The sequence below is a fragment of the Equus przewalskii genome, chromosome 17, assembly GCF_037783145.1.
Source record: "Equus przewalskii isolate Varuska chromosome 17, EquPr2, whole genome shotgun sequence".
Lineage (NCBI taxonomy): Eukaryota > Metazoa > Chordata > Mammalia > Perissodactyla > Equidae > Equus > Equus przewalskii.
This window is the reverse complement of record NC_091847.1, coordinates 75823417-75836504: the sequence shown is the minus strand read 5'-3', so window position 1 is coordinate 75836504 and position 13088 is coordinate 75823417. Positions and strand designations below refer to the sequence as shown.

General features: G+C 44.2%; 1 protein-coding gene across 1 annotated transcript in view; it reads left to right on the top strand.

Annotated features, from left to right (window-relative positions):
• Positions 1–6440: 6440 nt before the first annotated feature.
• The window catches only part of MPP4 (MAGUK p55 scaffold protein 4), a 36197-nt gene continuing 29549 nt past the window's right edge, over positions 6441–13088 (top strand). Inside the window, exons 1-4 of the mRNA XM_070580747.1 lie at positions 6441–6749; positions 7570–7691; positions 9953–10030; positions 12720–12800. Coding sequence (XP_070436848.1) covers positions 6572–6749; positions 7570–7691; positions 9953–10030; positions 12720–12800 — 459 coding nt within the window. The 5' untranslated portion in view covers positions 6441–6571. The remainder of the gene's footprint in view (positions 6750–7569; positions 7692–9952; positions 10031–12719; positions 12801–13088) is intronic.

Genomic DNA, 13088 nt, shown 5'->3' with positions numbered 1-13088 from the left:
TGACTAAAAGGCATATTTTTATAGGTTATTTTTTTTCCTCAACGGACTCAGGGAAGGGAAGAGTGAGGATTTAAAATTCTGGTTAGAAATATTAGGCCTTAGTTATCATCTACCAGTTGTAATGTCTCAGGAAGCCTTTCCCTCTCACGGCTGCTTTCTCCCAGAATGTGCCTGCCCGCCCATTGTTGGAAAGAGATCAACACTTAAAGATTAGTTTATGTTTGGGGCGGGCTCTGTGGCCGAGTGGTTGAGTTCCTGCGCTCCGCTGCGACGGCCCAGGGTTCGGATCCTCGGCACGGACATGGCACCGCTCATCAGGCCACGTTGAGGCGGCATCCCACATGCCACAACTAGAAGTACCTGCGACTAAGATATACAACTGTGTACGGGGGGGTTTGGGGAGAAAAAGCAGGAAAAAAGAAAAGATTATGTTAAAGTTTGCGTTTCCATTAAGGATTGTTTTGACTTTTGAATAAACACAAATTCCACATTTGGCTTGAAAAGGCTACTGAATGTCTTTGACCTTGTGAGAGAGAGAGATAACTCTGGAGATGGGCAGAGAAAAGCTTGAGACCCACTAAGAAATTCTCAAATGATGGTAGGCTGTCTCAATTCTGAAAAAAAAAGTTACAATTCATGCTTTTATTGGAGTCATGAATGAAACTGTCCAGTTACCTTAGATTCTTCACATTATATTTATACTTTTCAGATAGCGTATTAAAATTATAAATTCTCACTTCTCTTGGGGGAGAAACCTCTGTCTCCAGGCCAGTGTCTATACAGAGAAACACCTGGCACTCATGCAGCAGGTGTGATGAGTGCCCACAGCAGCCCTGGGGCGGCAGGTGGTAACCCCAGGAGCCCTGTTCTGCAGACAAGGAGTGGCTGTGGTCAGCTCACTGTTGGAGCTGGGACTCCAGCCTAGAACCTCCCTACTCTGATTGCAGCGCTCTTGCTTACTACACCTGCCAGAGATGTCATTCGAAGGCTGTGTTATGCATTGGAAGGTCGTAAAGTAAAAATTGACTTGAAAATGAAAACTTTTAATAAAATTAAGTGCTCTTGATAGAATATCCTGTGCTCAAACAGTCACCAATGTGTCACATTCCTACCTTTTTTCATCCACACTGGAGAGCAAAGGAAAGCTTGTAGGTTTAATTTAGGATAAAGGGCGGATAAACCTCTGACAGCGGCCCCTTGGTCTTTACGTTTGGCCTTGCTGTCAGCAGTGCCCTCTTGTTCTTTCTGTGATGTCTGCTTCTAAAGGTTCTTCCCACTGACCCCTCCCTGCAAAATAAAATTTTCAGATAATTAGTAGCTCCAATCTGAGACAGATGGACTATTAAGTTCAGAACTGTGGCTTGATAGGGAGCCTTCCAGAAGGAACTGTTTTATAGGCTTCATTGTTATTGGCTGAAGAGTCTTCCACTGGTTTCTCACCATAGTGTGAGAAAATAAGATTAATATGTCAGCTTACTCTCAGACATCTCCACAGTTGTCCCTTTCATTAAAATAAAAAATGCCATTTTCTGGTGGAGAGTCTGTTCTCCTGAAATAGTCAACAAAAGTATCAATCTTTTTAGATGTAACTATATGCTGGCAATTAGAGAAAATACTAAAGTGAAGGTTGAAAATGATATAAATTAGGCCGTTCAGTGCAAGGGATACCTAAGAAGATTTGTGATGGGGCGGCTTGTGAGTAACTTAGTGGTTGGGCTGGCTTAGGCGTCTGTGGATTGAATCAAAGAGGATGTGCAGCGGTTTTACCCAGAACAGCGAGGTGACTTTGGCAGCTAATAGCCCACTAATATTTTCTCCTAAAGCTTTCCTCTGAACAGGAGCAACGTTGCACGTTTGCAGTCCTGCAGGTAAGAGACCCTGCCGAATAACCCTCAGTTACCAGAAGAGATCGCCTATAAAGGCTGCCTTTCTGTCAATTGTTAGTAGCTAAAGATACAATTCTGGATAATCTAATTGAAATGTATTCATCATAACCCAAATTATATGGAGGAAGATACAATTCTGGATAATCTAATTGAAATGTATTCATCATAACCCAAATTATGATTTCAAAAGAGTAGATTTTGAGAAGCCATTTCTTAAGTAGGGAATAATGAGTGATATGGAAATTCAATAGAATGGAGCATTTCTCCGAGTCCTAATCAACAGCGTTTTGACCCAGATGAAGCCAGCCATTTTAGTATGGGCCATTTCTCATCGTTAAGTTTTCAGGTGCTTTCTTGGGCTTTGTTTAGTAGAAAGCATTATTTTGAAAAATGAGCATAGTAGGGGAAGGGGATTTGTCATTTAATAGTAATTATTACATTGTAAAACTTTCATGGAAATATAACTTTTAAACTAATGTGTAGCGCAAATTCATTAGAAATCGGTAACACTAATGCAGCTTCTAAGTTAATGATAAGAACTGGCTATCCTTCCAATGTTACTTAATTAGTGCAGAATTGCATGTGGTTGGATATTTACTTACTTGCAGTCTCAGTCAAGAATTCTCGTTCTCAAGACAGCAGAAATGCGTAAGTCTCAACTGACAGAGTTGATGCAGGAGTCTTGAAACGGAAGGCAAGGAAGAGACACCAGTCTTTTGCCAGGCACTAGCATCTTTCTGGAATAATTATGGAAAAAAAAGAGGAAAACTTTTGATTTTACTACTTGTTAATACTGAATACCTCTTTGAACTTCAGATTCCTTATCTGTAAAATGAAGAATGTGTTTGATTATCTCCAAGTTCTCTGTCAGCCTCTGGTTTCAGAGTTTGATAGGGAAGGAGGTTGATGTCTGAGAAGGGGGGGGAACGATAGGGAAGGAGGTTGATGTCTGAGAAGGGGAGGGGCACGATAGGGAAGGAGGTTGATGTCTGAGAAGGGGAGGGGCACGATAGGGAAGGAGGTTGATGTCTGAGAAGGGAGGGGCATGATAGGGAAGGAGGTTGATGTCTGAGAAGGGAGGGGCACGATAGGGAGGGAGGTTGATGTCTGAGAAGGGGAGGGGGTACGATAGAGAAGGAGGTTGATGTCTGAGAAGGGAGGGGCACGATAGGGAAGGAGGTTGATGTCTGAGAAGGGGAGGGGGGCACGATAGAGAAGGAGGTTGATGTCTGAGAAGGGGAGGGGCACGATAGGGAAGGAGGTTGATGTCTGAGAAGGGAGGGGGGTACAATAGGGAAGGAGGTTGATGTCTGAGAAGGAGAGGGGGCCCACATTCCTCTGGAGTCCCACTGCCTCCCCTTCAAGATTGATATCCCAGCTGCTCTTAAACTCCTTGGGGAGGTGTTAGCCTTTTACTTGGGTATCTTGGCCTCCCTTTTTTCTGCCCATTCCCAGCAACAACTGGGAATACTGAGTGCTCGCTATGACTCAAGCACTGTTACAGGTGCTGAGGCTACCACTGAACAGGACGAGCAAGGTGTCTGCTCTCCAACCCTCTGCAGACGTGGCCACACGGGAGCTGGACACTGAGTGGGTTAATGCATGAGAGAGTTGCAAAGCATGGCAAGTGCTCTGAGGACCATAGGTCACAACAGTTTTCTTAGCCACCTGGAGGGAGGGAGGGTAAATCATTTTCTGGGGTTTCCTCCTCTGAATTTTTGTCTTAGCATGGGCTGTCATAAAAAAATGCCAGGGAATAGATGGCTTAAACAACAGAAATTTACTTTCTCACAGTTCTGGAGTCTGGAAGTCAGGGTACCAGCATAGTTGTGTTCTGATGAGGTCCCCCTTCCTGGCTTGGGGACAGCCTCCTTCTCGCTGTGTCCCCACATTGCATACAGAGAGAGAGCAAGCTCTCTGGTGTCTCTTGTAAGGGCACTAATGCCACCATGAGGGCCCCACCCTCATGCCTGACCTCATCTAAACCTAATTGTCTCTCAAAGGCCCCATCCCCACATACCATCACATTGGGGGTTAAGGCTTCTAGTATGATTTTGGAGAGAACACAATTCAGTCCATAGCAAATTTGTCACAGAAACCTGAGACGAGCACAGTTTTTAGACTTCACCTAAATAGTGGAGATGAAAATTAATCTTTTTGCCTTTATGGCCCAGAAAATGAGCCTTTTAGCATATATGAATTAGTTATCCATGTAGCCCGGAGTGGGCTGTAGATTCATTAGAAGCTATTTTAATAATAAAATTCGCTATTCTGTCTGTACAGCTCCCTCACAGTAAGTTCATCTCAGGAATCTTAGTCTCTAGTGCCCCTGTCTGCTGCATGGGGAGGCGCACTTTGGCACACTGTCTTGAAATATGGCATTACATATGGAAGAAATGTGGTCCACCTTATGCGGCACAGACTGCCGTTGGCTTGCTTAATCAAAACTGCCTCACCAAGGACCGATGCTTTGGGAGACACCCTTAGGGTAGCAGATTTTGGAGGGTGCCTGGACATGGAGGTGTTGTGTCAGACCCATCTGTTTGCTCTGACTTTGTCTGGCAGACACAGCATCTGCCTTTTCCATCCCTTCCCTCGAAGTGCTCCCCTCTAGGGGGCAAGATGAGTCATAGACGCAACTGTTGTGCTAAATGATTCAACAGAGGCTCAAAACTGGGAACCCAGGGAAAGGCAGGGTTTAGCCTGACTCAGCTGGAGCTGGGTGGGGTGGGTGGTGGCAGGCAAGGCAAAACCATAAGACACCAAGTTTTGATAGAATCCAGTGCCCTTGAATAATTCAGTGTGACTGGAAAATAATGTGTAAGAGAAAGTTGACCAAAATTCCGTAACAGCTTTCTGTGTTGCTCTTCTCACTGCCTTGGAATTTGGAGACAGCATGATGACGATCTGGTTTTATCCAGATAGCCTCCCTGGCTCGATGCCACAGTCTGGACTCTAAACAGCAGTTCTCACCCATATCAGATTCAATAACCCAATCTTTAACAACTATTTGGAGATGCTCCTTTTTTTTTTTTAACCCTGATTTGTCCTTTATTATCTTACTGTAACAAATGCTGTTGGGACCCTACCACAGCTCCTTGGTGCCTACCATTTTGTGCACTCTGGGCCAACTTCTAGCGCCGGCACCTGCACGCACTGTCTGAAAGTATGCATGCGGCGGGCTGAAAGGGCAGAGGTAATGCTTGCAGGCAGAAGCCCCTTCCAATGACTGGCAGCGTCGGTGTATAAACACCCCCACTCCCTTGTCCCTAGTCCCCCATGGGGTTAAGCTCCATGGTGCCCAGAGTGGCTACTTGCTTGAATCACCTTTTACGGGCTTTTTGCCCTTGCCCTGACTTAATACCCCACTCTCAGATGTTTCCTGGGATCACTTTCCAAACGAATCATCTCACTAGAGTGGTTGCTCTATGTCTGATTCTGGGGGAACCCAAACTAAGACACTTACACACAGCTTCAGAAAAAAAATCCGTATATATAGTGCTCTAGTAATAACAAAAAGGGGAAATTAAGTAAATGTAGTTGATAAGACATTATAGATTTCAATATGTAAATATGGGCTATCACTACCCCAAAAGATATGATGAAGTAACACATGTTTGCACCCATAAAGTAATCCAGCAGGGTGCAGCAGCCTTGGATGCAGACACAGGTGCAGCCTGATGGTGGAGTGTGGTAGCAGCACTCTAGTTACCATGAGCAGCGTTACCATTAATGACATGGCTTTCTGAAATCGTGAACAACTTTAGCAAGCAAAACAAAGTAATTCATTCTTTGATTATGGTAGTAGCATTCCAGAAAGTTCAATGTATATTAAAACTGCAAAAATGCTTTGTGTTTAATGTTAAAAAAAAAAAAATGGGTTCTAGACTCAGATAATTATAAGGTTTTTTTCTTTTTCCGGCAACATGAAAGCCTAGCAGAGCACTTGAAAGTTATGCAGGGCGTGAGGTGTTTTCTCGTTCTGTAGGATAACTTCTGTGAAACCTCCTCAAAGAGCACTGGGCATGTTCCCTTTGCCCTCATTTTCTTAATCCCCATCCTGCTGGCTGAAATGTAGAAGTGCTGGCAGGGGCTCCAGCCACCATCTTGGAGCAGGAAGATGAGAAGCACACCACGCCCGGGTGGTAGAACAGTGAGCTGGAAGGAGCCTGTTCTCTGAGGACTTCATGCAGCAAGGCTGCCCGACCAGCCCTGGGTTTTCACTGCCTCTGGACTTTACAGGAGCAAGATACGAACTTCTGCCCTGTTAAGCCACTATTACTTGGGGTTTCTGTTTCTTGAAACTAAACCTTCCTAAGACAATGTAGAAAATAGACTCTGAGAGGACGCCTCAGCAGTCACCCGTAAGTCTTGCAGTTGTGATCGGTGCCATGAAGAAGTATAGGTACGGCGAGTGGGAACGGGACGGAGTGGGGCAGGCCAGGGGAGGCTCTTCTGTGCTCCGGACAGTGGTAAAATCAGTGAGGCAAAGAGATGAAAAATAAACAAAAGTAACATTTCTTGTCACTCGTTAAAACAGGAGGGGAGTAGGAAGAGTGTTTTGTGAAATAGTGGTTTTCTCTTTCACAGCCGGTATGGTTAGTTTAGAGAGAAAGCACCACAGGGCAGGACTGTGTCATTGACGCGGATCCCATTGTGCAGCGAGTGCCTGACTTGTTCAGTAAATGCTGTTGAAGATAAAGTGCCTTCTAGCGTGGTTTAGTGAGCTGTGTGTTGATCTGCTCCCTAGTTCTGAATTCCTTCTGGAAGCTCGGGCAGGGAGGATGATACAGTCAGACAGAGGAGCAGATCTGCCAGACAAGGAGGACAAGACACTTTCTATGGCAACCAATCCGAAGAATGGTATGTGGTGCCGGGGTTCGTTTTCTAGACCAGAAGGGCCTTATACTATCACTCTAAATTTAGGGGTAGAAATTCTGATAGACGTGTTGTGATTCCTTTCAGTAGCTTGTCCTACCACATCTATTGGCGTTAAGTGTAAGCAACTTTCAAAGGAGGAAGGAAAGAAATTGACACAGTGGATTCAGAACCTCTTTTTTCACTACCCCACGGTGTTTTATTTAAATGTAGAACTTCACAAATTGTTCACATTCAGAATATCACTGCAACAGATAGAATTTCTTTGAAAAGCATTTGTAAAAACATCAAGGATTCACTAAAATTGTTCAGTCCCTTTAGTCAGTGGAATCGTGAGATTTGTATTAAAAACCTATTGAGAATTGGAATTTTTCAATAAGAATTTTCAGAAAAGGGAAAGACAAATGACTCTATGCTTGAATTAGAGAGGGAGGATCCAGAAAATGCCTAGGTAATTTTGGAATAAACCAGAAGCTAGTAAGATTGGTGAGGGGAAAGCAATATTGCTCTCACAAAGTCTTCCATCTGTGTACTGTGAGCAATTATTTCATCTCATGTTGGCAACAACCCCATGGGAAAGCTAGCATGTTCTCACTATGCCACCGGAAGCTGGGTCTCAGCCAGTTGGGTGGCTTTCTGAAGCTCACGTGGTAAGTGATAGAATAGGGCTTAAAGGCAGATCTTTCGGCCTTACATCCAGCATCCCTCCTCTGCTCAGGCTCCCCTGCGGCACGTCCCAGCTGAGCCATCTTTCATATTGACACCTACCTTTCCTTCCACCATCTCTGCCCTCTCCCTTTCCCAGGTCTCTCCCAAATCCTGAGGCATGTGCTGCAAGAGCTGAATCTGTTCTACAGCCGGGACGTGAATGGCGTGTGTCTCCTGTACGACCTCCTCAACTCCCCGTGGCTGCAGGCTCTGCTGAAGGTGAGCACTCTGTGGCTTAGAAGTCCTTGCTCACTGTGGAGGCAGAATCTGCTTGTCCAACAATGTCACATTTGTCAGTTGGCAAGAGACTTCAACTTGGAAAAAGTTTTTAGAAGGCAATCCTCAGAAAAGAGCTACACAAGCCTCTTAGCTGAGGAAGGAATTAACTTAGGTGGAAAAGACTATGGCAGCTCCTTTCTTCTCCACAAACTCCTCTTCCTCCAGAGGTCCCTGGGACCACAAATGGCCATCACCATCACCCTTAGTAGCCATCTACAGCCCTTTGTCCTTGAGGACAACTCAGGATAAATAAAAATGCTGTTACAAAATTATTCCTCTTTGTTATTTAAGACCAGGAAATGAGATATTTACAGTTCTGTTTAGGTATCTTAAGTTTTTCTTACACTGGAGATTTCTTCTTTTTTTAAATTCAGCTAAAATTTTATGCACTATACAGTAGCATCTACTATCTGACTAATTTTGTTCTTCCGAACAAATGTTATTGTCAAGAAAGATCGTTTTGAAGTTATTTTCTGGGATGTGGGTGTTTCCTTCACTTAAGTGTAAAGTGTGGTCAGCCTTGTGACACATGCTAATGTTATATTCTTTAAGATAGGAGAAAAGTGGCATCATCTTTAGCATGAGCAAGGAAGTACTCCTCGTAGCACTTGTTTTAAAACACCTGATTTCTTTTCCATTCATCCGTTGTTGAACATGGGTTTTTTTCCATGTCTTAGCTTTTGTGAATAATGTGCATTGAAAATGCGATGCAGGTTTCTCTTTGAGATACTGATTTCATTTCCTTTGGACATATACCCAGAAGTGGGATATATAATGGAATATTATTCAGCCTTAAAAAAGAAGGAAATCTCCCCTTTTGTGACAACATGGATGGACCTTGAGGGCATTATGCTAAGTGAAATAAGTCAGACAGAGAAAGACAAATACTTTCTTTGTATTCTTTTTTTTTGTATTATTGATCTCAAGTATGATCTCACTTGTATGTGGAATCTAAAAATGAGTTGCTTATAGAAGCAGAGAGTAGAATGGTGGTTGCCACAGGCTGGGGGAAATGTAGAGATGTTGGTCAAAGGGTACAGACTTTCAATTATAAGATACGTAAGTTCTGTGGATCTAACGTACAGTGTGGGGACTATATTTAACAATCATGTATTGTGTACTTGAAAGTTGCTAAGAGAGTTGATCTTAATTGTTGTGACAACATACACACACAAAATGGTAATTGCGCGAGGTGATGGAGGTGTTAACTAACCTTATTGTGGTAATCGTTTTGCAATATGTACGTATATCAAATCAATAAGCTGTACACCTTAAGTTTACACAGTGTTATCTGTCAATTATATCTCAATAAAGCTGGGGGGAGAAAAAACTACCTGATTTCTACTAGGCACTTTTTCCTCCTGGGATTAGCTGAAATAGGAGTTTCAAGGTCACTGAAGTCGTGACCTTTGCTCACCACTGGTAGGCTGGTTGTGCTTTGTGCTCCCTGTCTCGATCCGTCAGCCTTCATCACACCCAGGTAAACTTGAGCGCTGGCACCGAGGTAGAGCAGGGAAGCACCGTCATCCCACGTCTGATGGAGGAGAGCTGGGCTGAGCTGGCCTCGTGGACCTCATTTCTCCATCTGTAAGAGAAACTAGATTCCTAAAATAAGACTGCGGCTGCACCGTGGAGCTGGGCAGGCTTTGGTGTGCTCAGTCCAACTCTAGATCCTGGTGTGGAAAAAAATTCCCACAGGTCAGCAGAGACGAAGTTGGAATCTTTATAAATGAAATTTTACTGGGGAATTAAGGGAGGAAAAGCAAACAAAAGATAAGAGCAGGGTACAAACAAGCAATATCTCGTGCCCGGCCTCCCCTTCAGGTCCATGTGGCTCAGGCCCTGAGCAGCTGCCCAGTGCAGAGGTTCTTACCAGTCTCTGGCCCCAGACCCCTATTGGTCTCAATGCTGGAAACCCCACTCTTGCTTAGTTTACCAAGAGTGGAAGTTTCAATTTTTTTTTGGTCACTGTATTGGTTGGGGAAAATCAATTCCTAGTGGCAACCAGTACTCAAGCCTTTGAAGGATTAGGACCACCAAACTTGAGTGCATTTCTCTTTGACACCTTACTAAGACCACCACACATGTGCTACTTGGCTGCTTGTGCCGTTGTCCAGGGCGTTTCTTCCCATGGAGAGCCTTAAATCCAAAATGATACAGTCATGTCATCATGATGCCATTCCCACCCGGCCCTTCTGCAGGTGTATGACTCCCTCCAGGAATTCAAAGAAAGGAAGCCTGCACCCACCATGCCCCGCGCGCAGGCCGTATCCTGTGAGGTAAGATGACTGTCAGTCCGCAGAAGAGGAGAGCTTTAACGTGGCGCCGTTCCACTCATAGTGCTCGTGTAAACGAATTAAGGCTTTAACGGAGACGTTTGATTGAGGATTATGCATCTAATAAGTGTTTCTCATTGAGCTTTAATGGAAAGAAGAAAATTGGCCTGCTGTCTCCCCAAATTAAAAGAAATTAACAGAAATAACATTTTTAGCATATTTTTCCTTTTTTCTCTAAACCTTGGATTCAATGAACCCTGTGTAAACAGGGTGATGTTATACTCATGATTCCCAAATTCATATCTCCAGCTGGGCTCTTTCCCTGGACTCCAGACCCTCATACCCAACTGCCTCCTCCCCATCTTATTTATATGATGTTCAATGGGCCCCTCAAACTTACCCTGTCCCAGACGGGGCTCCTGATCTCCCCACCCCCAAAGCCACTCCTCTCCCAACATTTTCTGTCTTGGTGATGACATCTTTGTTCTTGTAGTGCTCATGCCCAAAGTCTTTGGGGTTGTCTTTGATTTTCTCTTTCTCTCATACCTTACACCCAATCTGTCAGCTCTAGTTTCAAAATATGTCCAGAATCTCCCCACCTCCACTTTGCCACCTGACGTAAGCATCGTCATCTCTTAGATAGACGACTGCAGTGTAGCCTCCTGCCTGGCCTCCTTCTTCTCTAGTCCTATGTAGTCTATTCCCAGCACAGCAGCTGAAGAGATTCCCCCCTCTTTTTTTTTGTTGTTGAGGAAGATTGGCCCCAAGCTAATATCTGTTGCCAATCATCCTCTTTTTGCTTGAGAAAGATTGTCCCTGGGCTAACATCTGTGCCAATCTTCCTCTATTTTGTATGTGGGATGCCACTTCAGCATGGCTTGATGAGCGGTGTGTAGGTTCGTGCCTGGGATCCAAACCCACAAACCCTGGGCTAGTGAAGTGGAGTACGTGAACTTAACCACCATGCCCCTGGGCTGGCCCCAAGAGATACCCTTTAAAGGCTAGTCAAGTCATGTCACTTCTCTGCTCAGACCCGGTCAATGACTTCCCATCTCAGGGTAAACATCAAAGTTCTTACAGAACCGAACATAATGTAGCCCCCACCACCTTTCTGACGTCCACTCTCTGCTGTCCCCTTGTTCACTCTGCTCCAGCCAGATGAACCCCTGGGGTTGTTTGAACTGGACGTGCTCCTGCAGCAGCCCTTGTCCTCATTCTGTTCTATGTCAGGAACACTTTTGCCCTTATATCCATGTGATTTGCTTCCTTGTCTCCTTCTGTCTCCTCTCAAAATGTCACCTTCTCACTGAGGCTTTCTCTGTCACCCCATCTAAGACTACAGTCCATAGCACTCACTGTCTACCTTCGCTGCTTTATTTTTTTTAAACTCTCCTCACCATCAAATACAACTGTTTCTTTTATGTACTTATGTATTTTATTTGTGGTCGGTATCTCCTCACGAGAACATAAAGTCCATGAGAACCGGGACTTTTGTCTGACAGTTCACTGCTGTATTTGCATCACTTACAACAGTGCCTGGCACATGGTAGATGTTCAACAAATATTTGTTGAATGGACAAATAAATGTAATCCTTTTTATTATTTTTTGCCCAAACCATATTAAAATGAATAGAAAAAAAGAAGAAAAAGTGTACCCTCAATTCCAGTAATCAACAACTCAAGTTGTTCTCAGTTGTCCAAAGGAAAACACACACATGGTATTTTATTCAGTTGTAATCCTAGCGAATGGACGTAAAGCTTAGCAAACTGCTGGTTTTCACTTGGCCATAGGTAGAGATGCTCAACTGCTGAAGATTCATGGAGTGATTAAAGGTCTTATGGCCTGTCAGGAAGCAGGTTTACACCTAAACCACATCAAAGAGGTCAGAATTTATTCTGTTTAGCACTTTTTTATTGCAACAAACATTAAAATTACTAGGGGCCGGCCTGGTGGCGCAATGGTTGAGTTCGCACATTCTGCTTCGGCAGCCTGGGGTTTGTCATTTCAGATCCCGGGTGCAGACCTAAGCACTGCTTGTCAAGCCATGCTGTGGCAGGCATCCCACATATAAAGTAGAGGAAAATGGGCACGGATCTTAGCTCAGGGCCAGTCTTCCTCAGCAAAAAGAGGAGGATTGTGGCAGCAGTTAGCTCAGGGCTAATCTTCCTCAAAAAAAAAAAAAACCATTAAAATTACTAATCAAATAAAAAGCCCTAAAATATAAACTACTATTCCCATTTTTCCAGTTGAAGAATGGAACATCCCATGGGATTAAGCTACCTGAGTTCTTGAGGTATGTGAGCCTGTACCTGGAGAACTCAGATCCCGTAACCCACCCGTCAAGATTCATATCAGCAAATAGCTGTCGTAGAGCCACTGGAGGGGAGTTGCCTTGGTGCATGTGATGTTACAAAGTGATGCTAGCTCTTCTTCCATGCCTGTGATGTGCCGAGACTGGGGCACAGGGGTTTGGATCTACCCCAAATCTTGGATTCTACCTGCTGTAGTAAAGTTTAGTGAATAAGGAAGGACCCCAGGCCCTGACTTTAAAGATGAAAAAGAAGCCTTCAATAACAGCTTTCTTAGGTCAATATCATGCTAGTCAGTATATCTGTTATCCAGCCTGGGTGAGGTTAACTAGGTGATGAAGATTTTTAAACATTTCACAACATATGCTTTTCCACCAACCAGGTAATGGAGATATTACGTGAAACTCCTAATTCTCCTGACATCAAAGAGCTGAGACAAATCCTCAGGGCTCCACACTTTAAGGCAAGTGCTTGCTAAAATAGACAAGATATCTGGCCCATAGACAAAGTTGGGAAGAAGAGAGGAATGTGATAGAAAATGTGCTCTCTGAACAGATGTTTTATTATTGTACTTAAAGATGTGGGGCTCAGAAGTGACTAGCTCAATGTCATCCGCATGGAGCCAAGCTTGCCGTATTTATGAGGAGGCATCTACAACTGTCCATGGTGTCAGTTCCCCCTGCAAAGCCACTGTCCCTCTAAAGTTCTGGGGGGCAATCGGGGTAGCATACTTCCTTTCCAACTTGCAGAT